Source organism: Dioscorea cayenensis, chromosome 8 (genome assembly GCF_009730915.1).
Source record: "Dioscorea cayenensis subsp. rotundata cultivar TDr96_F1 chromosome 8, TDr96_F1_v2_PseudoChromosome.rev07_lg8_w22 25.fasta, whole genome shotgun sequence".
Classification (NCBI taxonomy): domain Eukaryota; kingdom Viridiplantae; phylum Streptophyta; class Magnoliopsida; order Dioscoreales; family Dioscoreaceae; genus Dioscorea; species Dioscorea cayenensis.
Genome location: NC_052478.1, coordinates 21,833,758 through 21,859,014, shown reverse-complemented (window position 1 = coordinate 21,859,014; position 25,257 = coordinate 21,833,758). Strand labels below are relative to the sequence as shown.

General features: G+C 32.6%; 3 protein-coding genes and 1 long non-coding RNA gene across 7 annotated transcripts; 3 read left to right on the top strand and 1 right to left on the bottom strand.

Moving 5' to 3' along the window:
- Positions 1-2,865: 2,865 nt before the first annotated feature.
- LOC120267806 lies at positions 2,866-7,346 on the bottom strand. Its single transcript, XR_005538587.1, has 4 exons — positions 7,093-7,346; positions 3,998-4,061; positions 3,808-3,893; positions 2,866-3,192 (listed from the first exon to the last, which is right to left on the bottom strand). It is a non-coding gene; the product is annotated as an uncharacterized LOC120267806 (long non-coding RNA).
- A 681-nt stretch (positions 7,347-8,027) lies between these two features.
- LOC120267729 lies at positions 8,028-12,786 on the top strand. Of its 3 annotated transcripts, none has more exons than XM_039275408.1 (4): positions 8,028-8,229; positions 8,360-8,559; positions 11,073-11,288; positions 12,369-12,786. In XM_039275408.1, exons 2-3 carry the CDS (start codon positions 8,392-8,394, stop codon positions 11,265-11,267), a joined length of 363 nt encoding a protein of 120 aa, XP_039131342.1. In that variant the 5' UTR covers positions 8,028-8,229; positions 8,360-8,391; the 3' UTR covers positions 11,268-11,288; positions 12,369-12,786. The 3 variants fall into 3 exon arrangements, with proteins under 3 accessions (XP_039131342.1, XP_039131341.1, XP_039131340.1); XM_039275407.1 differs by having other exon boundaries at positions 11,073-11,292; XM_039275406.1 differs by having other exon boundaries at positions 11,073-12,786.
- A 1,058-nt stretch (positions 12,787-13,844) lies between these two features.
- Positions 13,845-18,606, top strand: LOC120267457 (nuclear transport factor 2-like). Of its 2 annotated transcripts, XM_039275123.1 has the most exons (11): positions 13,845-14,025; positions 14,859-14,905; positions 14,982-15,031; positions 15,117-15,254; positions 15,744-16,053; positions 16,122-16,360; positions 16,718-16,916; positions 17,016-17,137; positions 17,222-17,287; positions 17,528-17,591; positions 18,080-18,606. In XM_039275123.1, exons 3-11 carry the CDS (start codon positions 14,984-14,986, stop codon positions 18,397-18,399), a joined length of 1,506 nt encoding a protein of 501 aa, XP_039131057.1. In that variant the 5' UTR covers positions 13,845-14,025; positions 14,859-14,905; positions 14,982-14,983; the 3' UTR covers positions 18,400-18,606. The 2 variants fall into 2 exon arrangements, with proteins under 2 accessions (XP_039131057.1, XP_039131056.1); XM_039275122.1 differs by lacking the exon at positions 14,859-14,905 and having other exon boundaries at positions 13,850-14,025.
- Positions 18,607-20,893: 2,287 nt separating this feature from the next.
- On the top strand, positions 20,894-25,200 carry LOC120266443 (glycerophosphodiester phosphodiesterase GDPD6-like). The gene is made up of 8 exons (XM_039274072.1): positions 20,894-20,990; positions 21,906-22,084; positions 22,643-22,826; positions 23,277-23,351; positions 23,911-24,020; positions 24,258-24,476; positions 24,553-24,708; positions 24,779-25,200. The coding sequence occupies exons 1-8, from the start codon at positions 20,978-20,980 to the stop codon at positions 25,019-25,021; spliced, it is 1,179 nt and encodes a 392-aa protein (XP_039130006.1). The 5' UTR covers positions 20,894-20,977; the 3' UTR covers positions 25,022-25,200.
- Positions 25,201-25,257: the final 57 nt, after the last annotated feature.

Here is a 25,257-nt window from a genome sequence, read left to right as displayed (position 1 = left end):
CTTCCATCACTCACAGATGTTCATTTCTAACTCCCTTTCTCTCTTCTGTCATTTTCTCTCTTCCTTCTTTCCATATTCATAAAAATTAATAAATCAAATACTAATACTTCTCATCATTATACATGCATCTTCTTAAACAGTAACAAACCCTAACCTTTCTTGCTATCAACCTAACTTTATATATATGTATGTATATATATGCATATGAATTATGTCTTTCGATCTTGTTGAAGAGTACAAAAAGAAAAGAGAAAAAGAAGTCATGCATGTGAATCTCAAATGAACTTAATTTGGGTGAATGCAAATGTTATTATGAATCACTACATCAGGAAGAGCAGCAGAAACAAACAATGAAAACTCTGCACATCTGCTTTTAAGAAAGAGATCTCTTGTTGGATCAGTGGACTCTTGTGTGTGGAGTGTTTTCCACTAGCTTTTTTTTTAAAAAAACTTTTTTTTTATGTATTTAAATCTTTTTAACTTTAATTTTGTTACACTTTATTTTTAAGGTTTGATGAAGAGAGCATGCATGGTCTTGTATCTTGTTTGGGTGGTCCAGACAATAAACTGTGAAGTGTGTACTATTGACTAGTCTTGAAATTCATAAAAGTTGGTATTCATTCTCAACTTAATAAAACATTGATATATATATATATATATATATGTATCTTCTTTGTTGTATGGTGAAAAGACAACTTTCTTAAAACCATAGAATATGGAAGTTGATTGATGTTAAATAGAGAGAATTTTTATTTTGAAGTTGATAAAAGTTTAATTAGTAATATTAATTATAAATTTGTGTGTGTATGTGTGTTGTGGTGATTATTTATTAGATTTGTTTGAATCTAAAATAGATTGTTGTGATAAGATATTATAGAGAATAGTTTGACTTATAAAGTCTTGTTGGTGTAAAGTACATAGAGATTATAATGGAACATGAAAATCAAGATTTGGATGAAGACAACACTAAACTAATTCATGATTTCATGAATGAAAGTGATGCATATGGAGAACAACACTTCCATACAAGACATATCATGACTATATAATACACAATATGTACTTACACACACCAACCATTTGAGGATGACTACTCACACTTTTAAAATTAAAAAAATTAAAAAAAAACTTATTTTGATGAACATAGATTCATAATAATGAATTAAACAGCATAACATATTATTTTATGTGGCTAGAGAAAAATATAATAAAAAAAAACTATATTATATTAATTAGAGATATTATAACTTTTGCATAAAAAAAATCATATGAACATTCTTCAATAAATACTTACATTTATATTAAAAATACATTACCATCTCTGATACGATGATAATAAAATATTAACTCTCATAATGTATTTGGACCAAGAGAAAGAACATTATGATAATTAAGAAAAAAGAAAGAACATTATCATATAACTAATTAAGAAAAAGGAAAAGAAGATACAATTATCATGCATCTGGTAAATTAATTTTAAAGAAGAAAAAGTTCATGAAAAGAATTGAATGGAGAAGAGAGAGAGAGAGATGATGGCAAACATCAAGGGGGAAGGAGAAGAAGATTCAATCAAAGGGGCAAAACAAAAGGAATGGTCCCAAAAAGGGAAGGAAAGTAATGTGAGAGAGAGAGAGTCATTAAAAGAAGTAGTAGTATATGCATGCATTATTATTTTTTTGTTGTTGTAATTAGTGTGAGGCAGGTGAATTCAAGAACAGTAAATGCTCTCATTTTGTATCAAGGACTCATCTGACATTCCAGAATTCAAACTCCAATGCAACAGCATTTGCTTTTTCACATTCTATTTATATTTATATATATGTAATTAGTGTGAGGCTGCAGGTGAATTCAAGAACAGTAAATGATCTCATTTTGCATCATGGACTCTGACAATTTCAGAATTCAAACTCCAATGCAACAACACCTCATTTGCTTTTTCATATTGTATTTATATATATATATATATATATATATATATTAAGTGTACAAATTTAGATTTATTTCTCTCCTTCTTATATATATGACTAATATAAGTGTACAAATGGTACTATGAGGAACAGAGATAATTGTGTTTTTTTTTTCTCAATTTTCAGAATGACGGTGCAGGCACTGGGCAGATATAAACTTTATATTGGTAAAGAAATGATAAAGTTAAATAACTGAAATACGATGTTTCAATTTTTTTTATTTTTTTATTTTTTTTATTTATTTTTTTTTAAGAAAGGCGATAAGCACCAGAACCAAGAGACGTGCACGTGTGGAGAGCAAGACTCAATGCTGACCCATACAAGGGACCCGATGCCAATTGACCCAAAAGCTGTTACCAATTTTTAACATTTTTAGCTCAATATAATATATATTTTTCCTTGCATTTATTTATTTATTTTTGGTTTCTTTCCATGATATTGAAGAACATAAATTATTTCCATGATGACATTTTGCAAATGTATTTATTATTCAATAGCATAAAGTCCTCAAGAATAAAATAACTTTAAGGATAAAGGACTAAGGAAAAAAAAATAAAAAAGATTTCACAAAAAAAAAGGAAAAAAAAATACATATTACAATACAGACTCATGCTTATGTAACAAATTCTAATATTTATAAACATAATATTTTACCCAATAATAAGATTATTTTACTCTTTTTTTTTTTGCTGCCTTCTCTGTACTCTCTATAATTGTTTTATTTTAATCAAATGTCACTTATCCACTCTATCAAAATAAAATAAAATAGAATAAAAAATAAATGGAACTCAATATAAATATAATAGGGTTGGTTTGTAGGCATGAGCATCACAGTAGGGAGAGGGGAGCATGAAATGAAAGAACAATTTTTTACTGTGAAAGAGGGCCCAATCCTCAAACAAAGTCTATACCAGTCAGACAAGTAGCATATAGAAAGAAAGTAAGAAATATGAAAACAGAGTGTGTATGTGTGTGTCCTACTTGCTATTTTTATTGATGCAATCCATGCAAGTAGATAAGCAATAAAGTTTTCAAAAAGAATCAAATATATATATATATATATATGCATATATATATATATATATATATAATTGAATAGGCAGGCCTTTTGTATGCAAGATAGTACATACAAAAGCATCAGGCTTGCATTATTTCTTTCTGTCTCAAGTGTTACCCATGCACGCTCTGCTATTTTCCACCAACTTTTCCCACTTCTCATTGTCCCCTAGAAAGAGAAACAAAGACACACTAGAAAGATAGAGTAGCATATATAGGTTTAAGTTATTTCTGCAATTACTATCGACGCTTGTTTACAGCAGCTGAATGATAATTAAATAGTTATTATTTATATAAATACTGTATATAATCACTACAGTAATATTGTTTAATACTGTTTATAAACCGATGTACCTTGATTTTAAATATAGAAATGAAAATCTAAGGACGTCCGTAGATGATAGGTCCTTTGTATGTATATGAGTGTAGTTCAAGTTTTCAAATACTAGATGGATGGATTGTAGTGCTGTTGTGCTTAAATGGCAGAACAAAACATCACTTGAATCTGATTAATTGCATGTGTGTTTTTCCTTTCCTTGCTTTTTTGAAAAAGTTTGCAATACCTCTGCCATCCAACTCAAATCAAATGAAAGTAGAATGCTGATAAAGTTTGATGCTTTGATGAAACATATGTCAGGCTGAATTCAATGTCACAAGGAATGAGTACCAATAAACTTTGAGTTTCAGTAGATTACAGCAGTAGTTTAAAGATAATAGATCCAAATTGTTTGATAAAACATATGGTAAAAAGTAATAATGTACGTGATTATAAGGAAGAAGGAACCTGTATCAGCAGAAATTTGTCTTGATGTTTTGATTCCCTGATGGCCTGCAAAGGGAATGTGAAAATTTTAATTTTTCAGACTGCTGCTGCAAAGAGTGGAAAGAGCAGAATGATTGTAAGTGAATGCAGAGATAAGTATTTTTCTTTCAGAAATCAGAGAACATAAATGAATAAAAAACAATGTGCTTACGAGGAAAAATCAAGCGGTATCTGGGCAGTTGTCCGCTCTGCTGAGACCAGCACAGTAGTATGACCTGGATTAGAGAGTGAGGTTGTATCACAAGACAAATTTGACATGAGATAAAGCAGAATAGGCATTAAAAAGATCACAGAGATGCCCATAGGCATGAAAAAGATAAAAGAGATGTCCAAAAGTAAGCCATAGAAGGACATTTTAATACTTCAAGCTGTGCCAAATAATTACCATGGACTGACTGATATTTTCAGGATGATTGATATTTAGTTACCTCATAGTTTCATGTTGATCCAGCTTACAAACAGCCTAAGTTACACAATTTCAGTAGTTCAATGAGACATGTTATACAATGGAATCCATTGACATGTTGATTGAATGAAGAGAACAACATTCCTGGAAATAATGGGTAAAGTAGATGCAGTGAACTGATATTATGAAGAGGACAGCTTCATTAATAAGAATAATGAATGCCAAACATAAAAACCGAAAAAAAGAAACAACAAAAAAAGAAGAAGCTCAATGGAAAGAATCACCAAGATCAGCAGAATGTTTTGGCCAAATGATGAGAGCTGAATTCACAAGAAAATAGACAGTTTCTTTCTGTGTTAGAGGGTTACAATTAAAAGGTTGTCAATTATGGATAACGGCATATCGACCTGATTTATACTCGTCCTCAATATATATTAGATTTCATACATAGTTGATTAGGGCTCTCCTTTTACATTAGCTAGTATTTATCATTGTTTCATACATATAGTGAATCATACACTATAATTAAAAGGTCAATTGTATACACATTCAAGTGAGGGAAATGCTATTCCCATTGTTATGATATTTTAGAAGTCTTCTCTCTGTCAATGTTGTTTTCATGTTTGATAATTCTATTCATTGATTACTATTAAATCTCTCTCAAAATTCTTGTCAATGTTTCTCTTCACAAATATTATCAATCAGGATTCAACATTATGTACAGAGACAATCTTCTAAGTGCAATAAGATACATCCATGATCTATCATAATACAGCCGGGATTGGTTGGATCTGACTGAAGATGACCCAGACTTGTGTGTGTGTGTGTAAAGGCTTCAGTTATCATACCAGGGTCTCTAAGAAGCTGACCCTGGTTTGGCAACAACCATGAGACTAAATAGATTCAAGGGTCATACCATCATTTAAAAAAGCAAAGAAGTGCATTAAAGACTTATCATTTGCATGATTTTCATCATGCATATCAAAGAAATTAAAGGCGCAGTTTCCATAGGAAGATATTGAATTAGGGTCCTCAATTACTTCTAAATTAGATACCCATGATCAATCAAAAGGAGCAAAGCCCTGAGATACAATCCTGATGCCTTGGATCCATGCAAAACTTAAGCACCCCTGTTTATTCCTGTTAAATAAAAAACAACTTATAAACTTAATAATGCACACAAGAAAAACTATCATACCCCGGCAAGCATTTCACCAATTCTAAAATCCTATTATCGAGCCTTCCATAAACATTTACAGACTTGAGGATACCACAAGGCAAGCAAGCATCACCAACAGCAAGGAGGGCTGGTAAACAAACAAGCAGCTTGAGGCCAACTGAATTTGAGATCAAATTCGATTCAGTTAAATTATTAATTGAACCAAACTCGAGCTGAAAGTTCAGCTTGAATTTAATTTAAAGCTAAGATTGAGTATGGATTGGCTCTTTCAAGCTCAACACAAAATAAATCTGTTTATTTAAAAATATAATATTATGGATGTTATTTATTTACAATTACTATAAGTCACACAAAAGATATCAACCCTAGATGCAAGCTAAATATTACTACTTTACCAACAAACAAAGAATAAAATAAGCAATTCCACCTGACTAGATCAAAAAGGTCATTGACCATGTGATTTAATTAAAAAAGATGTAAGGTAAACCTAATTAGTTGTATTTATATAACAGAACTGCCATCTAAATGAACAAATGAGAGCACATAAAAATTACAAATTCACTGAAAGAAAGTCCCATTCAAACTGAAGCTATTATGCATTTGGAAACACTCAAAGGTTGATTTATTTTTACTTGCTATTATTAACAATCATATTATAACTCCAGCATATGCAAGAAAAATGTTTAAAACTCGTAAGATATTTCAAAAGGTGAAAGAAGTAACAAGCAATGCATTGAATACTCCCGAAGACATTTCATAACAATCTGTACTCAGCAATTAAATCACATTGAAAAAATCTCAGAACCAAAAAAGGGAAAAAACCAGTACTAATACCAGCATATTAGACAGATAATCAAGAACATGAAACAAAGGCTGCAAAGCATGGCAACAAATTTCACTCAAATTGGCGAAAAGCATGGAGTCTCCATTCTATAAAATTCAGGAAACATATAAAAGTATTGTGAATCATAGCAATGAGACTATCAAACCTAAAAACCAATGCCAAAAGTGAAGAATATTAACAACTTGAAAATAACATTAATAAGGCAATTGTTTCTATAAACTATGTGATAAACATTTCCCGTATAAGCTATTGAAACTCACCAACCACAATCAACTGTCATTTCTCAACAAATTCAAGCCGAAGATAAGACCAATAGAAAATCCTCCTAGCAAAGCCCACGCATTGAAATAAACCCAACAAATAGCCGCATTTTGCTAATTTTCTCAACAAATTCAACCAGAGGATGCCATTCATTCACAAAATTGTAGTAAACGTCATGCATATTCCAAATTTAAAATTTAAAATTCCATCCAACAAGGTAGAGACCTAATTAAAAATCACAAATGGAAGCTAGTAACATTGTTAAATCTCATATTCTAACAAATAAAATTCATAATTTTTGATTCAGTTTCCCACATGACATCCAACAAATGATGATATTAAATGCTAAATCAATAGAATCGAAAAACATCCAAAGTTACCAACTTTCTGGCATAATTAACCCATTGAATTCCAATTTATAACAAATAAATGTGAAGAATTCAATCCAAACGCATAACATCATGCTACAAAAAGTAACATCAAATTTTGAAAAAGAAAAGAGGAGCCTTGATTTAAATCCACTCATAAAACAAGAGGGAGATCCAAAACTCTCACCTATTTCTGGAACCCGCCACAGCGAGCATTATCATCCTTCTCCACCTTCACAGTCAAATAAACTCTGGTGAAATCACCAACATCAAAGGCCTTCTCCTCCATTATCATCGTCCTCCATGATCACCTTCACCAGCATTATCATCCTTCTCGTCACTTGGAAGACGGATTTCACTCCGGCGCCGGAGCCCGAGAAGGAAGTGACCATATCATCAATGGCGGACCGAAAACGAGGTACCACGAGGACAGGGAGGAGTATTTTGCAGCCAAACCCCTGAATTGTTTCAATTTTTAACATTGGACCTTTTTGTGTCCAAACATTTACAAATAGACCCTCCCGAATTAATGAAAACAAAATGGAGACATTGGGGAATACTATATCTTATTTTAGAAGTTTTTAAAAACCAAACAATCACTATTTTTTCATTGGTCAGTTCAAAATGTGAAGAGTTTGTATACATTGCCGAAACAGCTCATAGCTGTGGATCCCAGCATTAGTTCGAATTTATAACCTGAGCCTCACATCTCCTGGTGAGAATGCATAGTTGAATATTCACTTTCCGCCCTTATACACAAGCCCTTGACTCAATGGTTTGCCCATTTTATTAAAAAAAAGAAAAACTATATACATTATAAGAAGTTATTGGAAGAGTTTTTTTTAATATTTTTTAATAGTTGTTTTAAATATTTTTAAACTCTTATACATATTTGAACGTCAAAAATAATATTATTTTTTAAATAACTGTTCATACTTATTAGTACTGATATAAAATATATAAATACAAAATTTTATCTATTTATCTAGGGTTTTTTAGAGCCAGGTTGGTGAATAAATTTTTTTCTGAAATTAATTTTAAATATTTTTTTTATAAAAATTATTTTGCTAAAAACTCTAGCAATTTATATATGTATGCACTAAATTATAAAAAAATAAAACTGAATAAAAATACAATTTTTCTCTGGCGAACTCCAATGGCAAAACCCTAGGCCGCGATTCCATAAACCCTTGCTTTTAATCTTCAATTCCTCTTTTTGGCTTGATCTCCTCCTTGTTCTCTCGCTTCGGAACGGAGTCTTGGGTGGATTTGATGTCTCAGTGCTGATCCGAAGCCTCCTCTCCATTCGTTCCCATTCAATTCGGTAAACCCTCTTCCTCCCGAGTTAAAGTTCCATAGTTTTGATCTATGAATTCTGTTAGCTGTGAAAGATGCTTCCTTTTTTTGTTTTGTTTCAATAGTTTGAAGTGATTGGGAATTTGATGTTTCAATAGGTTTTTCACTGTGAATGTGAGAAGAAGAGGTGATGTTCGCGACAGCGGTGCGTTTCATGGCGAAGAAGGGGAAGCCAAAGATGAAACCCATAGAGCTAAAGACGCCTCCTGAGCAAACCCAGACCATCACCCGCACCATCTTCGACATCGTCAAGGAACACGGCCCCCTCACTATCTCCGATACCTGGCAACATCTCAAGGTTCACATCTCTTTCTCTCTCCATGTCTTTTTTAACTACTTGCAGTGCAATTGCATGAAGTTTTGTCAGAAAGCTTTCTTCTTTTGTTTAAAATTAGTTATTTGAATTATATACCACTTGGCATCAGTATTGTTAATTTCATATAAAACTCAAAAGATTGACTTCTCTTGGAGAAAAGGATTTGAGTTAATTTTAAGGATTAAGAGGGCAATTTAAGCCTTAAGGCGATGGTTGAGAATTGATTGGGCATTATTTGAAATTATGGATTGATGAGTTTGTTCTGTCTTGGTTCCCTGCATTGAGTTTTTATGTAATCTGAATGAATTAATTTGTTAAGGCAATGAAAACGAAACATTAGAGTAGGTTGCAATTGTTTTTTTGCTGTTCAGACTCTTGGGATGTTTGCTCTTTTTGACATAAGTGTTGAGTGGCATTTTTGTTCTTTTTAACGTATGTGTTGAGTGGAAGATTCTAGCTTTTTAACATGAACTTCTAGGTTGGAGTTTGTGAATGATATGGTTCGTGTTAAATACTTGGTTTCTGTGTTGTAGCTGTGCTTTTTTTAGCAAACTATTTGTTGTGATTCCTAACAATGCCATGTCATCATGTTATTTTAAACAAAAATCAAAATGGAAATTTAAAGAAATTAAAATAAAAAAGACTCGTGTAGTCGTGTTCATTAGCACAGGCAAACACCATTTGTACTGTCACGAAAAGTTTTTAGGAGATTATTTGATTTAATGTAACCTCTAGAGTAAAATATGTTATCCGCATCCTTTCCCAATCCTATGGAACTGTCAGATTCAAGAATTAGGTTAGAACGTTTTTGAGCAACTTCAATAGCATTTCTCCAATGCCGTTCCACTGCTGGATTTGCATTGCAGTGTATGATGACACTATTTTGTTTCTTTTTTATGCTTAACAATTCCTTTAATCCTTGTTCCAATTACAATTTTTCATTATGAAACTGAACATTTTCTAGGAAGATCTAATAATGATTCATATGCTGCAGGTTTAGATGTTACATTATCATCATCATTATTATTATTATTATTATTATTATTATTATTATTATTATTATTATTATTATTATTATTATTATTATTATTTTATTATTTGGGGGAATCTGATTGCTTCTGCACAACTTGTTGTATTACTTTCTTGAGTATACATTAACAACTATGGGTTGGCATCTAAAGAGTATATGTGTTTATATAAGCCGGTTCTAACTGAATGCTGTGTAATATAAATTAGGATCGGTGTCTTTAATGATATAAAGCCCATATTTGAAGTAGTAAAAGGAGCCATTGATACTATTTGTGATGGGCATGCAACTATAACTAGGGCTCCTCAAAAATGCCCCCAGCTGTGTTTGGTTTAAAACCAATCACCCTACAACCTAATATATTAATTTTTGTCATCCCAACGGTCTCTTTAATGTATAAAGGGTTATAAGTTCACATTCTCATCATCCTTGGTAAAATCAAGTTGTCTCTTATAGTTTGTATATATAATGATATAAAGCCCATATTTGATGTGGTAAAAGGAGTCACGACTGTAACCATGGCTCATAAAAACCTTGGCTGTGTTTGGTTTTGGTTTAACCCCAAAGGCCCACATCCTAATGTATTTATTTTTCTGTCATCCCAATGACCCTTTAATGCATAAATGGTTGTGAGTTCACATTTTCGCCATCATTGGTAAAATCAAGTCCACTGTGTAGACATTTATAAATGGTTCTTAGGGTGGTGTCTGTGCTGATGTAAAGTCCATATGACAAAAAGGAGTGATTGGTACTATGCATAATAAATGGGCTTGTGACTATACCTAGGGCTCATAAAAAAAGCCTTGGCTGTGTTTAGTTGGGGTATAGCTCCAATCCCTCACAACCTAACATATCATAATTTTTTACATGATTTAATTATTTAAATAAGTATATTTAATAATTATTATTATAATTCAAAAAACTAAATTTGTAATCTCAAATTTTTTAATTTTGATTAGTATTAATTAAATTAAAATTTGGTTACGCTTGATAAAAGTTTTCTCACCAACTCAATATTTGAAAAGATTCTGTAAATCTCATATGTTTATTTTTTATCTTTATTTTGGTTGTGTCCCATCGGTTGTTTGTGAAGGTGAAGTTCTGGGAGTTCTTTACAGGGGTAAACTTCTTCCATTAGGTGTTTTTTCCGTACACAAAGAATTTGAATTCAAAATTACTTGCTTGAGCGATCCAGCCTCTACTACTTGGACCAAGTCTCATTGGTTTCATGACTCTCACACTTTTTATCCTCCAACTAAACATTAAGTTTAGCTAGTTATTTGTTGGGCCTACGGATTTGCTTTCTTTGGCTGAACCATGTTAGTGTTTGATGACTAAATTTTATGACAAACTTTGTTGTTTCTATTCTTTGTTAAGCCATATGATGATTTCGTTGATTGTCAGCATTCCCCTGCCTTGCAACTGTTTTTGTGTTGACTTATTTATGTGTTAAATGTTGAATTTTCAGGAGGTAGGTGTGAGAGGGCTGACAAGCAAAAGACACATGAAAATTCTGCTAAGATGGATGAGGGAAAGGCAAAAACTAAGGCTCATCTGTAACCATGACGGTCCTCACAAACAGTTTCTTTATACAACCTGGTTTACCAATCCCAAGATCATGCCGCCGAGGCCCAGAACCAAAAGTGCATCCTCTCAGCCATAACTGATAACACCAGAAAGCTAAGAATGTGTTTCTCCATTTAACTTTCTCATTCCTTGTTGTCTTGTGCTTCTAAATCAACCTCATGCAATTAGCTTTAAATTTTCATTTCTTCAATGTGTTGAGGTTGAAGTTAGCAAGTCGGCATGGTTGTAGATTGTCTTAGATATTCTAAATGCCAGTTCCTTCTGCTGCCACTCAGGTGCTCATGTCATGTAGTCTGGTTGTTCCAATGGAAAATCAGTATCCTTCTGTTATTCGTGAGATGTTTCTTGCATTTGAGTTTTGGTGCTTGTAAATCATGTGGTTTTCCCCGAAAAATAGTACTATTTCTTCTTTGTTATGCCTCCTATTTTGAAAGGGCTGCCCATGTTAATAAAAGAAAAAAATGATCACTATTAATAAACCAAAAAAAAAAAGGTTGGTTGGTTGTTCATCTCTGTCACTAAGGACCTGTTTGGTTCCTAGAAGTGAGTTTGGAAGCGATGGAAGTGGCTTCTAAACACTTGGGTCTGCTTGGTTGTTCATTATTTATCATGTGGCTTCTTATAGTTGCATGCTTATCATAAATGTATCAGTGATTTGTTTTTCTACTTCAAATATGGGTTCATATCATTACAGGCACCAACCCTAATTTATATTACACCGCATTCAGTTTGAACCGGGCAATGAACAGTGTTATAAACATATATACTCTATAGATGGCAACTCATAGTTGTTAATTCGTTAGCAAGCATGATTTATGAAACTTGCAGAAGCACGGTTATAATGCTATAGTCATAATATCAGAGACCTTGAGGTAGGAGAAACTATTTGATAATCTTAGTGAAACTATTTGATAAAGTAGAAAATTATGTGGGTTTGTTCTATGTTCTTAGATACATTTATTTCATGAACTAATGGCTTTGTTTCTTGAAATTCAAATGTATCAAGTTTCTTGATTGTTCACAAAAATCCAATTACATGAAATCATGAATTTTTCTCTGATATCTTCCCGCTAACGTTCTTCAGATGATATTTTGTCTGAAAAATGTTTCTTGAAAACATTATCAAGAGCTAATGAAAGAATTTAATCTTGATTCAAGTCTTGTTTTCTGATGACAGGCCAAGAGACCTGGTGGAAGCAGACTTGTTCATCTGCTACAGCAGAGTTCAATTGCGAAAATCTGTCGCCACAAAAACCGATTGGCTGGTTATTCATTTCCAGAACTTGTTAAACTTCTTGGAATGATTCAAAATTGTTTTTTATACATTGCAACAGATGTATTTTTATGCCAACGACCTTCGGGTCTATTGGTACGCGGGTCGCCGATAGAGCTCTCATCGAGTGGTGAAAGTTTGATTCTCGGCTGAGGGTATATTTCTGGGAGTTGTGAATAGTAGTTGTGTACAAGTGGTTTCAGCGCCCACGTGAGCACGGTCCTGTCCTCACTTGTTCCACCGAGACTTGTGCACCTCTCTGAGGTCTCTAGTTGGTTCGCCCGCTGTTCTTCCCAAAAAAAAAAACACCTCTTCCCACAAATGTATTCTTATATGATGCTATTCATGTTATCATTCACCCCTCTAATAAATGTTTCTAAGCTTCCATTCTTTGAGGAGATTGTAACACTGTTGCATTGAGTACCAAATGTTTGGGTCCAACATTAAATTCTTTTAACCATAATGGAATTATGTAATAAGAAATTTTGGTGAGAATTTAAACAGTGGTTTGACATTTTTCAAAGCCTGTGTTGATCACATGCAATAGTTTTAATGGACTTATTAGTTCTTTCTCAGTAAATTTATTGAGGTGAAAATTGTTTGGATTTTGTTGTTTTTTATTTTGCAGTGATTTTATTTCTTGTTTGTTGCTTGTATACAATCATATAGATATGAAAATTTATCATATATATATATATATATACTAAATTATAAAAACAAAATGCAACACAATGATCCATTATTGAGTAAATCTAAAAAAATAATATAAAACGTTTATCTAGATAAAATTTGTTTGTATTTTGTTTTTTTTTCATCTTTGTCATGATTTTATTTGTCGTTAACCTATGATTATTTATTACTTGTAGTGATCTATTTAAGTATGAAATTTTATTATATATATAGACCAACTAATAAAATAAAAAATAAAAAGAAAATATAATGATTCAACATAGGATCATTTTGTTTTTTTTTTGTCATTATTCTGTTTGTCGTTTATATATATATATATATATGATAATTTGCTATTCGTATCTATATAATTAAATATATTTTTAAAAAAATATTTTTACGAATATAAACAAATCAGGGAGGTGCATTCATGTAGCATAACTAAAAAGCTCAACAATATATGTATAAAACACGATCACCTTACGCATGAGACCCAATATTAATACATAAAAAAAATTATTAATAAAATTTAAAAAAATGAGAACTTATAAATAAAATTTAAAATGTGTAAGGGGCAATAATGAAAAACCTCACCTTGTTTCTACCGCCCAACGGATGAGATTTCATCTAAGAACAAACACGAATCATGATGCAATCCCAAAGCATTATCAAAGCAAGTCTGACTTGGAAACTAGACCCCTTTCACACTGAACCCTTTTAACCAAACCCCTCCATTTAAAAAGGCCTTTCGCCTTCGCCGCCTCCTCGCAGTTCCCTTTCTCCCTCGCTTCCGATCTCTAGGGCATCTCCGATCTCCGTCTCGTCGGCGTCGGGCACCGGTCCTCCGATCCGAGGCCGGAAAGCTCTTCTTCAGTTCCCCCGCACTCTATCTGTATATGATTTCAATAGCATTTCACTGTTCTTTTTTTAAATATTTTTTCCATTTTTTCCATTTTACTTTGCTAGCATCGATCCGTGTTTGCACTCTTGTTTTGTGTTTATGTGAATGGTTTTATGTTTGATCTTTGTGAATATGCTGATGGGTTGGTTGTCTATTTTTGTTTTCATTTTTTTTTTTTTTTTGGTCGAAAGTTTTAGGAAAGTTGGTGTCAGGGTTGTTACTGTTTCCTTGTTGTTTGGTTGATTAATGATTTGTTTGATCTGTCAGTGTGGCTTCACTTTGTTGTTTTAGATTGGTATTAGGATCAAGTTAGGGTTTGGTTTTTTACTCGTCTTGTCATGAGCTTATTTCGCTTCATTTGGTGTCTTTGTGGCGAGGTTTTGACTGAAGTTTTAGGTTTTAAATTATTTTAAAGTCACGGTTTAGCCATTTGTCTGTTTGGGGTGTTTCGAGGATGATGATCTTTTTTAGAAATAAAGTTCTTGATAAGATGAAAAGTTGTGATCTTTGTTGGAAATAATAGTGAATTAATCACATTATCATGCTTTAGGGTTTGGCGGTATTTGAGGTTTGCATGTGAAGGACTATAGAAAGAAAAAAAACTTCGAATATAAATATTTGGTCTTAATGTGTGATTTTTATTGCCATGGCTGTGTCAAATGTTAGTTTATTGCTATGCCGTGTAAATCATGTTGGTGTTTTCTCTGCTGTCAGCTTATGCCTTTTGTTCATGTATTTTATTTCTGAAATGCACTGCTTCAATTTGTTTCCTGTGTCACTGGTGCTTCATGTTTTTCAGTTTATGCTTCTATAAATTTTCTCAGGTGTAACTTTATTTGCTTAGTTGATAAGAAGCAGTCTTATAAAACTGGTAATTTCTTAATTAGAAATAAATTGCAGCTTATATTAACTTACCCTGAATTTTATTGGTAATATCTTAATTGCAGACATGACGATGCCTGCTACTGAGTCTATGACTCATCCAAAGCCCGAAGTGGTGCGTATATCTCCTTGTATCATTGATGCCCATACTTGAACTTGTGTTTTTTTTCCTTACTCGCCAGTGTTTTTTCCTTATGCAGGTTGGTCGTGCATTTGTTGAACAGTATTACAAGGTTTTTCATCATTCTCCTGAAATTGTTCACAAGTTTTACCTGGATTCAAGTGTTCTGAGTCGCCCAGATTCCAATGGAGTGATGACATCTGTGACAACTTTGGATGTATGGTCATCTGATCCAATACCTGTTTGAACTTTATCTTGATACACTGCAGTATTTTGTCATAATACTGAGAGAATTCCAAAATAGATTTTTTTCCTTAAAAGTTCATGATACATTGAATTAAGAAGTCTTGTTTTATTTTTATTACTTTTCATTTTTTAATGATGACGTCAATCACGTCTTCTTTATGTGATATGGGCATGTATCCTTAAGATGCCTACTTCCTGGTGTGCCCTTATCATTTCTTTGTTTCTCATTTTGAGAAGTGGTATGCAGACAATGATTTTCAGTCATTTGAACTGAGTGGTTTTGGCCTGATTGTATCTCAGAATTATATTCTGTAAAGAATCACTTATATTTCTTTTATATATAATAGGGACTAGATAATCCCCATGAAAAAGCTCAAGTGAACCACCTTAACTAAAATTTGGCATCTCTCTTCTTGTTTACCTTAATGATATGTATTTGAAATATTTTGTTTTGGTACAGGAAATCGATAAGTTGGTTCTGTCATTAGACAGCCAAAACTTCTTTGTGGAGCTGGAGACAGTTGACTCTCAGACATCTTACAAGGATGGTGTGTTCATTTTAGTCACAGGATGCTTGAAAGGTACTAGTGATGGGATTCGTCGAAAGTTTAGCCAGTCTTTCTTCCTAGCCCATCAAGACAAAGGAGCTTACTTTGTCCTAAATGATGTGTTTCGGTATGTCGATGAGAGTCAGCCAAGGGAAACAGAGCAAGTGTTTGTTAATGGTGCTAACGGCTACTCTGTTGTACCACCTCCAACCTTGGAACAGGGTAAGCATAAGCATGTTAGGATTTTGTTATGATTAAGACTGTGAACTTATTATTTGATGTATTGCCAGAGCCAGCCTCAATTGAAGAGCATCATGTGGAGGAGCCCGCTATCCCTCCTCCTTCAGAGGTAGTTCTGGAAAATGGGAATGAAGTTTCCAACCCAACAGAGAATGGTGGTTCAGCAGTTGAAGTTGAGATTGTTATGGATCAACAATCTCTTCCAAATGGAAATGCTGCACCAAATGTTCCGGAGCCCACAGCTAGTGTTCCTCGGGAACCTGCTCCCATGAAGTCCTATGCTTCAATTGTGAGTTATTTTCTATTTCATGAAAAGAACTTTATAAGTGGTATAACAGATCATTGTGATATTCGGATTTGTGGTCCTTTCCTCTGACTTTATATAGCACAAGATACCATTCCTCTTCAACTTCTAGACTTTGGCCTGACTACCAAACCTGTTTCAAATTTGGAGGTTGGAAGCCATAATTGATGTTAATAACCCAAAACCTCATGATACGTTGGTAGCGTTCAGTTCTTTTATTGTCAGAAACTCGAGTTACAGCAGGTCCTCTAATTTTTCTAGGCTGTAGCTAAGATCAATACATCTAAATTTCGGTTTCACTGTGAAGCCTTTTGTTTACATATTAATTACTGCATGGCATAGGTTAAATTCACAAAAGGGAGCACACCGATAGTATCAGATTTTGTGTCTATTGCCAAGGATAGGCCAAGCACTGTGACTGAGAAAGTGTCTGTGATTTCTACTAAAGCCAATATTCCCTCCAAGCCCACTGCTCCACCAACCGAAACCCCATCATCTGCTAGCAGCAATAATGTTGTTGAGAGCAACAATCCTCATGATGGTACGTATGCTGATTTTGATTTTGGTATTCTTTTTTTTTCACTTTTTTTGTTTTGTTTATTGGTTCCATGGTTTGGCATCCGAGCTTTTTTCTGTACAGTGGAAGGTCATTCCATTTATATCAAGAACCTGCCTTTGAATGCAACTGCTGCACAAGTGGAGGAGGTGTTCAGTAAATTTGGAACCATCAGACCTGGTGGTGTGCAAGTCAGAAACCACAAGGTTTGTAAGCTTGGTTTGACCTATGATTGACTTGTGTTACTGAATCTGGTGGGTAAGCTGGAACTTTCTGTTTTGCTTATTCAGATTGATCGGTTCTGCTTTGGCTTTGTTGAATTTGAGTCGTTGGCTTCCATGCAGGCTGCTATTGAGGTAATTTGTTGAATACATTTTACTTATGCTGTCATAAGTTAAATAATCTCCATGATTTTATGCTACAATGATTTAAATACATGACAAAGGCTTTTACTGTCTCAATTTCCACGTCACTGATGTTTAATGACAATAGCTTAATTCTTTTTCCGGTGACTGCATTGATCTAATTTGGATTGTTTGTGCTAAATGTTTTGTAAGTTCACTTAATATAATAAATTGGACTGTTGTTCCTTGTAGGCATCACCAGTGATGATTACCGGCCGCCCAGTATTTGTTGAGGAGAAGAAGACCACAACACGAGGCAAGTGTTAATTATTGTGGGGCCTTTTTCCCTGTTACGAAGAACCATTCTCTACCTGAAAGTTGGCTTTTTGATCTGAGCGTGTTTGGTGAGGTTAAGATGCACAGAGTTATTTCATGACCTATAACTCTATATTTGAATCCAATTTTTTTTAGGTTTAATATTAACAGGTATAATTACCATTTCAATTTAGAATGTGCAATATCAATCTCATTTCCTCTGTCACTATTCTGATTAACTTTAACCATAACTTGTATATGTTAAAAGAGATAAAACATATGAATTTCAATTTTTTGCTTGGTATTTTTTGTCTGTTCGGCTAAGAAATTATTTCCAAGGTGTGGCTTTATAGATTGACAACTTTTTCTTTATGGAAAGCAAGTGCCTAACTTGTGAATTCTTAGATTTCTAGAAGTCTAAGAAAGCAAGTATACGAATGGAGATATTGATATGTATATATATATATATATATATATATTTATCTTCAGTTATTAACGGCGTTGTCAGCATTGGAAGTGGTACTGGGGGAAGCAGCTCCACCGGCAGCAATGCTAGAGGGCGGTACCCTAGTGCGAGGGGTGGATTCCGGAATGATAATTTTAGGGGAAGAGGAGGCTTTGGCAATAACCAGAGCATTGGGAGGGGTGACTTCAGGAGCCGGAATGATTATGCCGGTCGTGGTCAGTATGCAAATCGAGGCCGAGGCCAAGCTGGTCGGAATGGTGAAACTTACCAGCAACGAGTTCCGAATGGAAATGGCAGGGTGGACCATCCAATTAGTATCAACCAAAGTGCAGCACCAGCATGAAGACATTAAGCCATGGGGGGACTAACCATCAATTGAGGTCTGGAAATGTCAATTGTGTTCTCTTTTTATATTCTAGTAGTTCTTAGATTCTGTATGCCAATCTATGTCTGAACCGGAGAAAAAAAAAAAAGAAGAAAAAAAAAACAGCCATTTTTGACTCTACCTGTTACTTCATTATTGATCTTATTAGACTTCTAAATTTTTTTATTTTTCTGAGTGCATCTCTTCTTAAGTTCTCTTGGCTTCTACTGGTAATTAAAGGAATGTGAAAAAATCATGATGAGATTGAAACTTATGACAAGTTTGATGTGTAGCATGTGTTTTTCTGTGTATTTTGCCCCGTCTTTTTATATGCAGGTTTGCTGAAGCTTTAAAGCCGGAAATTTTGTTATGATCTCTCTTATTCATGTTTAGAGATAATGCTGGCTGTGTTTACTAAATCCTTACTCTAGTTTTCGTTGGTTAGTATTTTTTTTTAAGTAAAAAAAAAGGATCTAAACTGATAGATATTATTTATATTATATATATATATATATATATATATATATGATAAAAAGGAGTCTGCTGACGTTGGTGGGAATTTTGTCCCATTGTGGAGAGACAGTAATGGATAGATTGTTCTGTGTTTTTTTTTAGTTTAGATTTCTGTAGGTCTACCGTTCAGATCTATTCAGTTACTGTTACAATCATTAATAGCTCAAATCAAAACATTTGATTTGAGTACAGCATAAACAATACAATATAAATAGTTAAAGTACAGTACTAGTGATGTTTTATATTTGATTTTTATTGGACAATACAGTATTGTGTTTGATTTACTTATGAACACAAAATAGTAAAATTACAATAATATTTTTTCACTATTCTATATTTTTTATAATAAAAAATTATAATAATATTTTATAAAAATCTAATCAAATTCTATAAGGACAAATAACATAGCAACAATTTAAAAAATCAATTAAATAAGTTTAAATCTAAACACAATATAATTTTAAAAACATTCAATCAACAAACAAATTTCCATTAAAATTTTAATTCTAAAAAATAAACAAATAGATAGATAAATAGATTAATAAATAAATTTTTAAATAAATAAATAAATAATATGAAATAAATAAAATGATCATATCACATTTTTAATATAGTAGTGTAATTTTTATTTTTAAATAAGACAATTTTGTCATTAAGTTGTCATATACTTTGATAAAATTTTTGTACCGTATTTTTGGCAGTACAAAAAAATTTGAAAGTTGTGCTATACCGATTCCATAATTTATACTGTACTCACACTCTATTTGTAAATCAAACACATAATAATACTAGTTATCATGTCTGTCATTTAAAATCTTACGTGACTCATTGTGTTATTATTTATAAACATAGTGATACTATTTATCAAAGTTTGCAGACCATTGGATTTCAATCAATCCAAGGAGCTACATCAACATTTATAAATATATATATATACATTTTCATAAGGATACGCAGCCTTATATATATCCTTATGAAAATGTATAATATATATATATATAGTATATATATATAAATAATATGAGTACAAAATCTTGTAGTTTGTATCGTTTAACTTGGTATGTTGAAAGTGCATATGTTAGTACATAGAAGAATAATAATAAATATAGATAAAGTAGCCCATCTTTGTTGATCATTGACTTGTCTACTTCTCTCAATGACTAATTTATGAACTAATAATACAGATTACAGAGAATAATTTTGGTTTACTCGTTACGTCAACGTGAGAAGACTTTTGCATTTATTAACCATCTACTAGTCAAACCTAACTTATATACTCATCTTTTAAATCGATAATGAAACTTAAATTACAATTACCAATTAAACCGGATCATGTTCCCTATCTTTTTTTTTAAAAAAAATATATTAAACTACGCCATCAAAATAAATTAATAGTAAATTAAAAATAAAGCGACCAATCAAAATCCATGTATATTTCAAGAATAGTTTATTCTGGAATAACTTAATACCAGTTCAATATTACTCCTCCTTATTTAAATGTCTTGTAATAATTTGTTCATTTATTATTTAATATGAATTTTTTTTTGGGTAAATATAGATAAACCACATATTTATTGAAAAATAAAGGAATGACAGTACAGAAAGAAAAACCTCTTACCAGAAATGAGGAGATACAAAATACAACAGAAAAATACATAAAATGAGCATAATAATAAAAGAGAGAGAGAGGAGAAGATTAGATAGGCAGAAGACACTATTCTGGCATTTCATGCTCTACTTAAACAAAAAGAAGGAGCATCTACTCCCTGAGCAAGAATTATTATCACTTTATTAATATAAATAAATAAATAAAACAAGAATAAGAAAATAATTGAGGAGAGACTTTGAACAAGGATTAAAAGAAAAAAAAAAATTGGAATTTTTAATAAGTTATAACTTTAGAGAATATTCCATATTGATATCACACAGTGACACACTATAATCTATTCCTAGTTTTGTGCTAAGTATTTAAAACGAGTATAACAACACTTCACAGTTCATTCCACCAGAAACAGAAGCGAAAGGGAGAACCGAGATCGAGGTCATGGCTTCTCTCGGTGAACACCAACTCCATCACTTCTCTCTCTCTCTCTCTCTCTCTCTTTCTTGATTGGTATTCGATCCTTTCTTCGCGATTGTTGATCTATGGGTTATTTTTCTGTTTTGGGGGAATTCGGGTTATTTGGATGTTTTCTTGTTCCATTTTGTGGTGGTTTTGTGTTGGTGTTGGATTATGAGTTGTATTTTTTCGATTTTAGTTTAATATATATATATATATATATTTTTTGGATAATCATGAGAAGTGTTTGGATTGAGGGTGAATAAAGGAAAAGAAAGGAGATTTTTTTTTGCTTTTCTTTTATTTTTCTTAATCTAAATATAGCTTTGATGTTTTTGGTATGTTTTGGATAAAAAAGATGTGTTTTTTTCAAGGAGTTTGATTCAAGGAATTTGATCCACAATGAAAGAAACCTGGAATTTTTGTAGATTAAAAGCTCAAATTTTGCGTCAAAGTGATTTATGAGCTATGAAATTTATTCCCTTATTTTTTGTGCTTAAGTTACCTTGCTAGTCCTTTTTTTTTTATGTTAAAAGGTTAGATGTGTTTTCTCAAACATTTATTCTCAATGTGAGTTCTGTTTGTGATGGATCAGAGCAAGCATTAAATGTATGATCTGATGTGCATAGCAAATGTGTGTTGCTGTTGAGATTGGTGGCAAATAAGGAGCCATAACACAAGTTCAGTGTAGAATTTGTTGTTTATCTAACGCATTGCCCTTACTGGACACAAGCTGTCAAACTTGAAGCTTACCTATGTTCATTTCTTAAACTGATATGTATATATTCTCATCATCATTAGATGTTTTAGGTTTTATATTCAAATGGATACAACTGTGTTTTGTCTGTATATACACATGTATAAATATATGTTAGGGCAAGAGAAGACTGATGCTAGTATATATTGGTTGCAGGTTTTGTTCCGTTTCTTCTTCTATTATTTTTAGAAGGAACCACTGGGAGATCATTATACCCACTTCCAAGTAAGATTGAAAATAAATACAAGCAGCCTTTACAGACATTTCGACCGTATAATATTGCTCATCGGGGATCAAATGGAGAGATTCCTGAAGAAACATCTTTTGCATATATGGTCAGCAATGTGCCAAACTGATTCTATTTTTTGTTCTTATCTTTTGTTGTTTGTTTGTTCTGCATATATTATTAGTGGTGAGATATTTTCTGATTGAAGTTAGAAAATGTATTCCTCTAAATTACACAGCATCTTCATCTGTATCTTATCATTACTTTTGTTAGTACTTTCAATTGGCATTACTTGTTGATCTTGGAAATTTCATTCTAAAGGTAATTATTAAGCTGAAGTGATTTGGAATTTTTTTTCTTTAGACTTTAATAGATCGATCACATATCTAAAATTCTACTTGTGTTGGTTCCAATTTAGTACAAATTAGAAGCGGTGGTTCGATTTCTATATTTCCCTTTACAATAGGAGCTGATTCAGAAAATGACAAATAAAACATTTACACTTAACAGGAAGTTTACAAAAAATTTACTAAAATATGATTTCTATGATAAGATTGCTTAGTTTGCTTCTATCTAAAAAACATACTTAAACACATTTCCTTGCTATTCAATTTTTCCTTTTGGCATTAGCAGATTAAATAGCACATCACTTTTTATGTTGTTGTAGAGGGCAATTGAAGAAGGAGCTGATTTTATAGAAACCGATATTCTTGCCAGCAAAGATGGCGCATTGATATGTTTCCATGATGTCACCCTTGATGATACAACTGATATAGCTAAGCACAAGGACTTTGCACATCGAAAAAGAACATATGAGGTACAAGGGTCCAATGTTACTGGATTTTTTGTTGGTAAGCTTTCACCAGATACAAAATCTCTATTTTTCTCCTGTACATAGTTAAATCTTTCCTTTTTTCCCTTGTGCAAATTAATAGCTGATGTAGTTTATCCAGTCTTTTGGTTTCTTCTTGTCCAACTATTTGCAACTTCTAGCACTATTTTCAATTTTTTTTTTTATTTGGAACCATTATTCTGATTTTGGTAAATGTTAGGATTCATTATTTCCCTGCCGTTATATGCTTTTGCAATTGCAAGCATCAGATATTCGCGATGTCCTGCTATGCAAGTTTTTTGAAGACCATTCAAATTTTTGCTTGCGTTGGATCACCGTCCTTTTTAATAAGATCTAATGAAATTCAAATTGTGATTTACCACTTAACTGGGAAATGAAGGGAGAGCATAATGATATGTACTTGCCTCTTGTATCAATTAAATTGTTTCCTCTTTTTTTGTCCTTGCAGTGGATTTTACACTTGCAGAACTTAAATCTCTAAGGGTCAAGCAACGATACAAGTTTCGAGATCAACAGTACAATGGTTAGTTGCACTCTGAACAAATTCATTATCTCTAATTGTGAATCGATTCAAATACCTTAATGCACTATCGCATGCTCTGGAAAAATTTGTTAGCAACATGATCTTGTATGCCACTATCTTTAATTCTTTAGTTTACACACTAGATCTTTTCCCTTGGTAAGTGCAAAATCTGGCTTTTCTTTTCAAGCAATACTATTTTTTACTGTCAACTAAGCATGCAAGATTATTATTTATTTTTTTCAGAAAATCAAAGTATGTATGTAGATAGGCCTCCTTGCGGCATATCTTTTATTATAGAACATTTGGCTTAATGTGAAAAGGCATAACATGCATGAATCAAAAAGTTTCCTAGGATCTATCTTGTACAAATTACTTTTTTCTTTTAAAAAATTATGAGAAGAAAGGTAGATATTCAATCAAATTGCTTCATATTTAAGATTGAAAACAATGCCTAAGGCCATAATATCCTTTTTGTGGTTATTCACTCAGACTAAATTCATATTTTTCACTGACAGACCACAATGCCTGACCCATCTCTCTTGTTGATGATACCATACAGGGAAGTTCTCAATCATCACGTTTGAGGAATTCATTGCAATTGCATTAGATGCAAACAGAATTGTTGGAATTTACCCGGAGATTAAAAATCCAGTTCATATCAATGAACATGTAAGTGACTTTTACTGGATAAAAGTAAATCAACTATCTCTTATTCAGTTCTTCTAAAAATAAGAATAATGATACACTATTTTAATAACCTTTTCTGCATACTTCATGAATGGTTTCTAGTTAATAACATTATCATCATCATTTCAACATGCCTGTTTCCGTTGATTGTATAGCCTTAACTGTACACATTACATTGATGATTACTAAGCAGAGGGTTCCGTTTGTTTATTCTTACAGGTCAAATGGGCTGATGGGAAAAAGTTCGAAGACAAGTTTGTCGAAACTCTTTTGAAGTATGGGTACAAAGGTGCATACATGTCAGATAATTGGCTGAAGCAGCCGGTTTTTATACAATCCTTTGCTCCTACTTCTCTTATTCATGCCTCCAAGTTGACGGATTCACCTAAAATCTTCTTAATTGACGATGTCACAATACCGACCCAAGATACAAATCAGGTACGGAATGATTGTTATATCAATTCCTCCTTGTTGCATAGTATCGGTGGTGATATTTCAATCGGTCGTCTTGCAGTCATATTGGGAAATAACTTCAGACAGTTATCTTGAATTCATAAAAGAGTATGTGATCGGCATCGGTCCATGGAAAGATACCATTGTTCCCACACATAACAATTATCTGTCAGTGGCCACTGATCTTGTTGCGAGAGCGCATGCTCATAACTTACAGGTAAACATTAATCACCGATAATTCGTTTTGTTTCAATTTCTTATCGTTTGACACGAAATGGGCATTGCAGGTGCACCCATACACATTCAGGAACGAAAACATGTTCCTGCACTTCGACTTTCATGAGGATGCATATGCAGAGTTTGATTATTGGGTAAAGACAGTTGGAGTTGATGGATTGTTCACAGATTTCACAGGAAGTCTTCATCAGTATCAGGAATGGACAACTCCAGTACCTGGTAAAGATGACAAAAATTCTAGTGCATTGTTGCATAAAATTGCACTCTTGATCTTATCTCAAGATAAAGTATGATAATGGTCTTTCTTTTTTTTTTAAGTTTTTCAGTTGCTATTTGTCCAATGTTAATCCAGCATATAAAAACGAGTATTATTAAATTGCAAGGCCTTGATGATTGGCTGAACTCATTAAAGGTTAGATTATTTTTTAGTCTCTTGAATTGTTGGTTTTTTATCAAATAAATTAATGTCTTTTACCACTCTTACTTCAGGAGTGTAAATTTATGGTGTTCATTACTAGGTTACAACCGT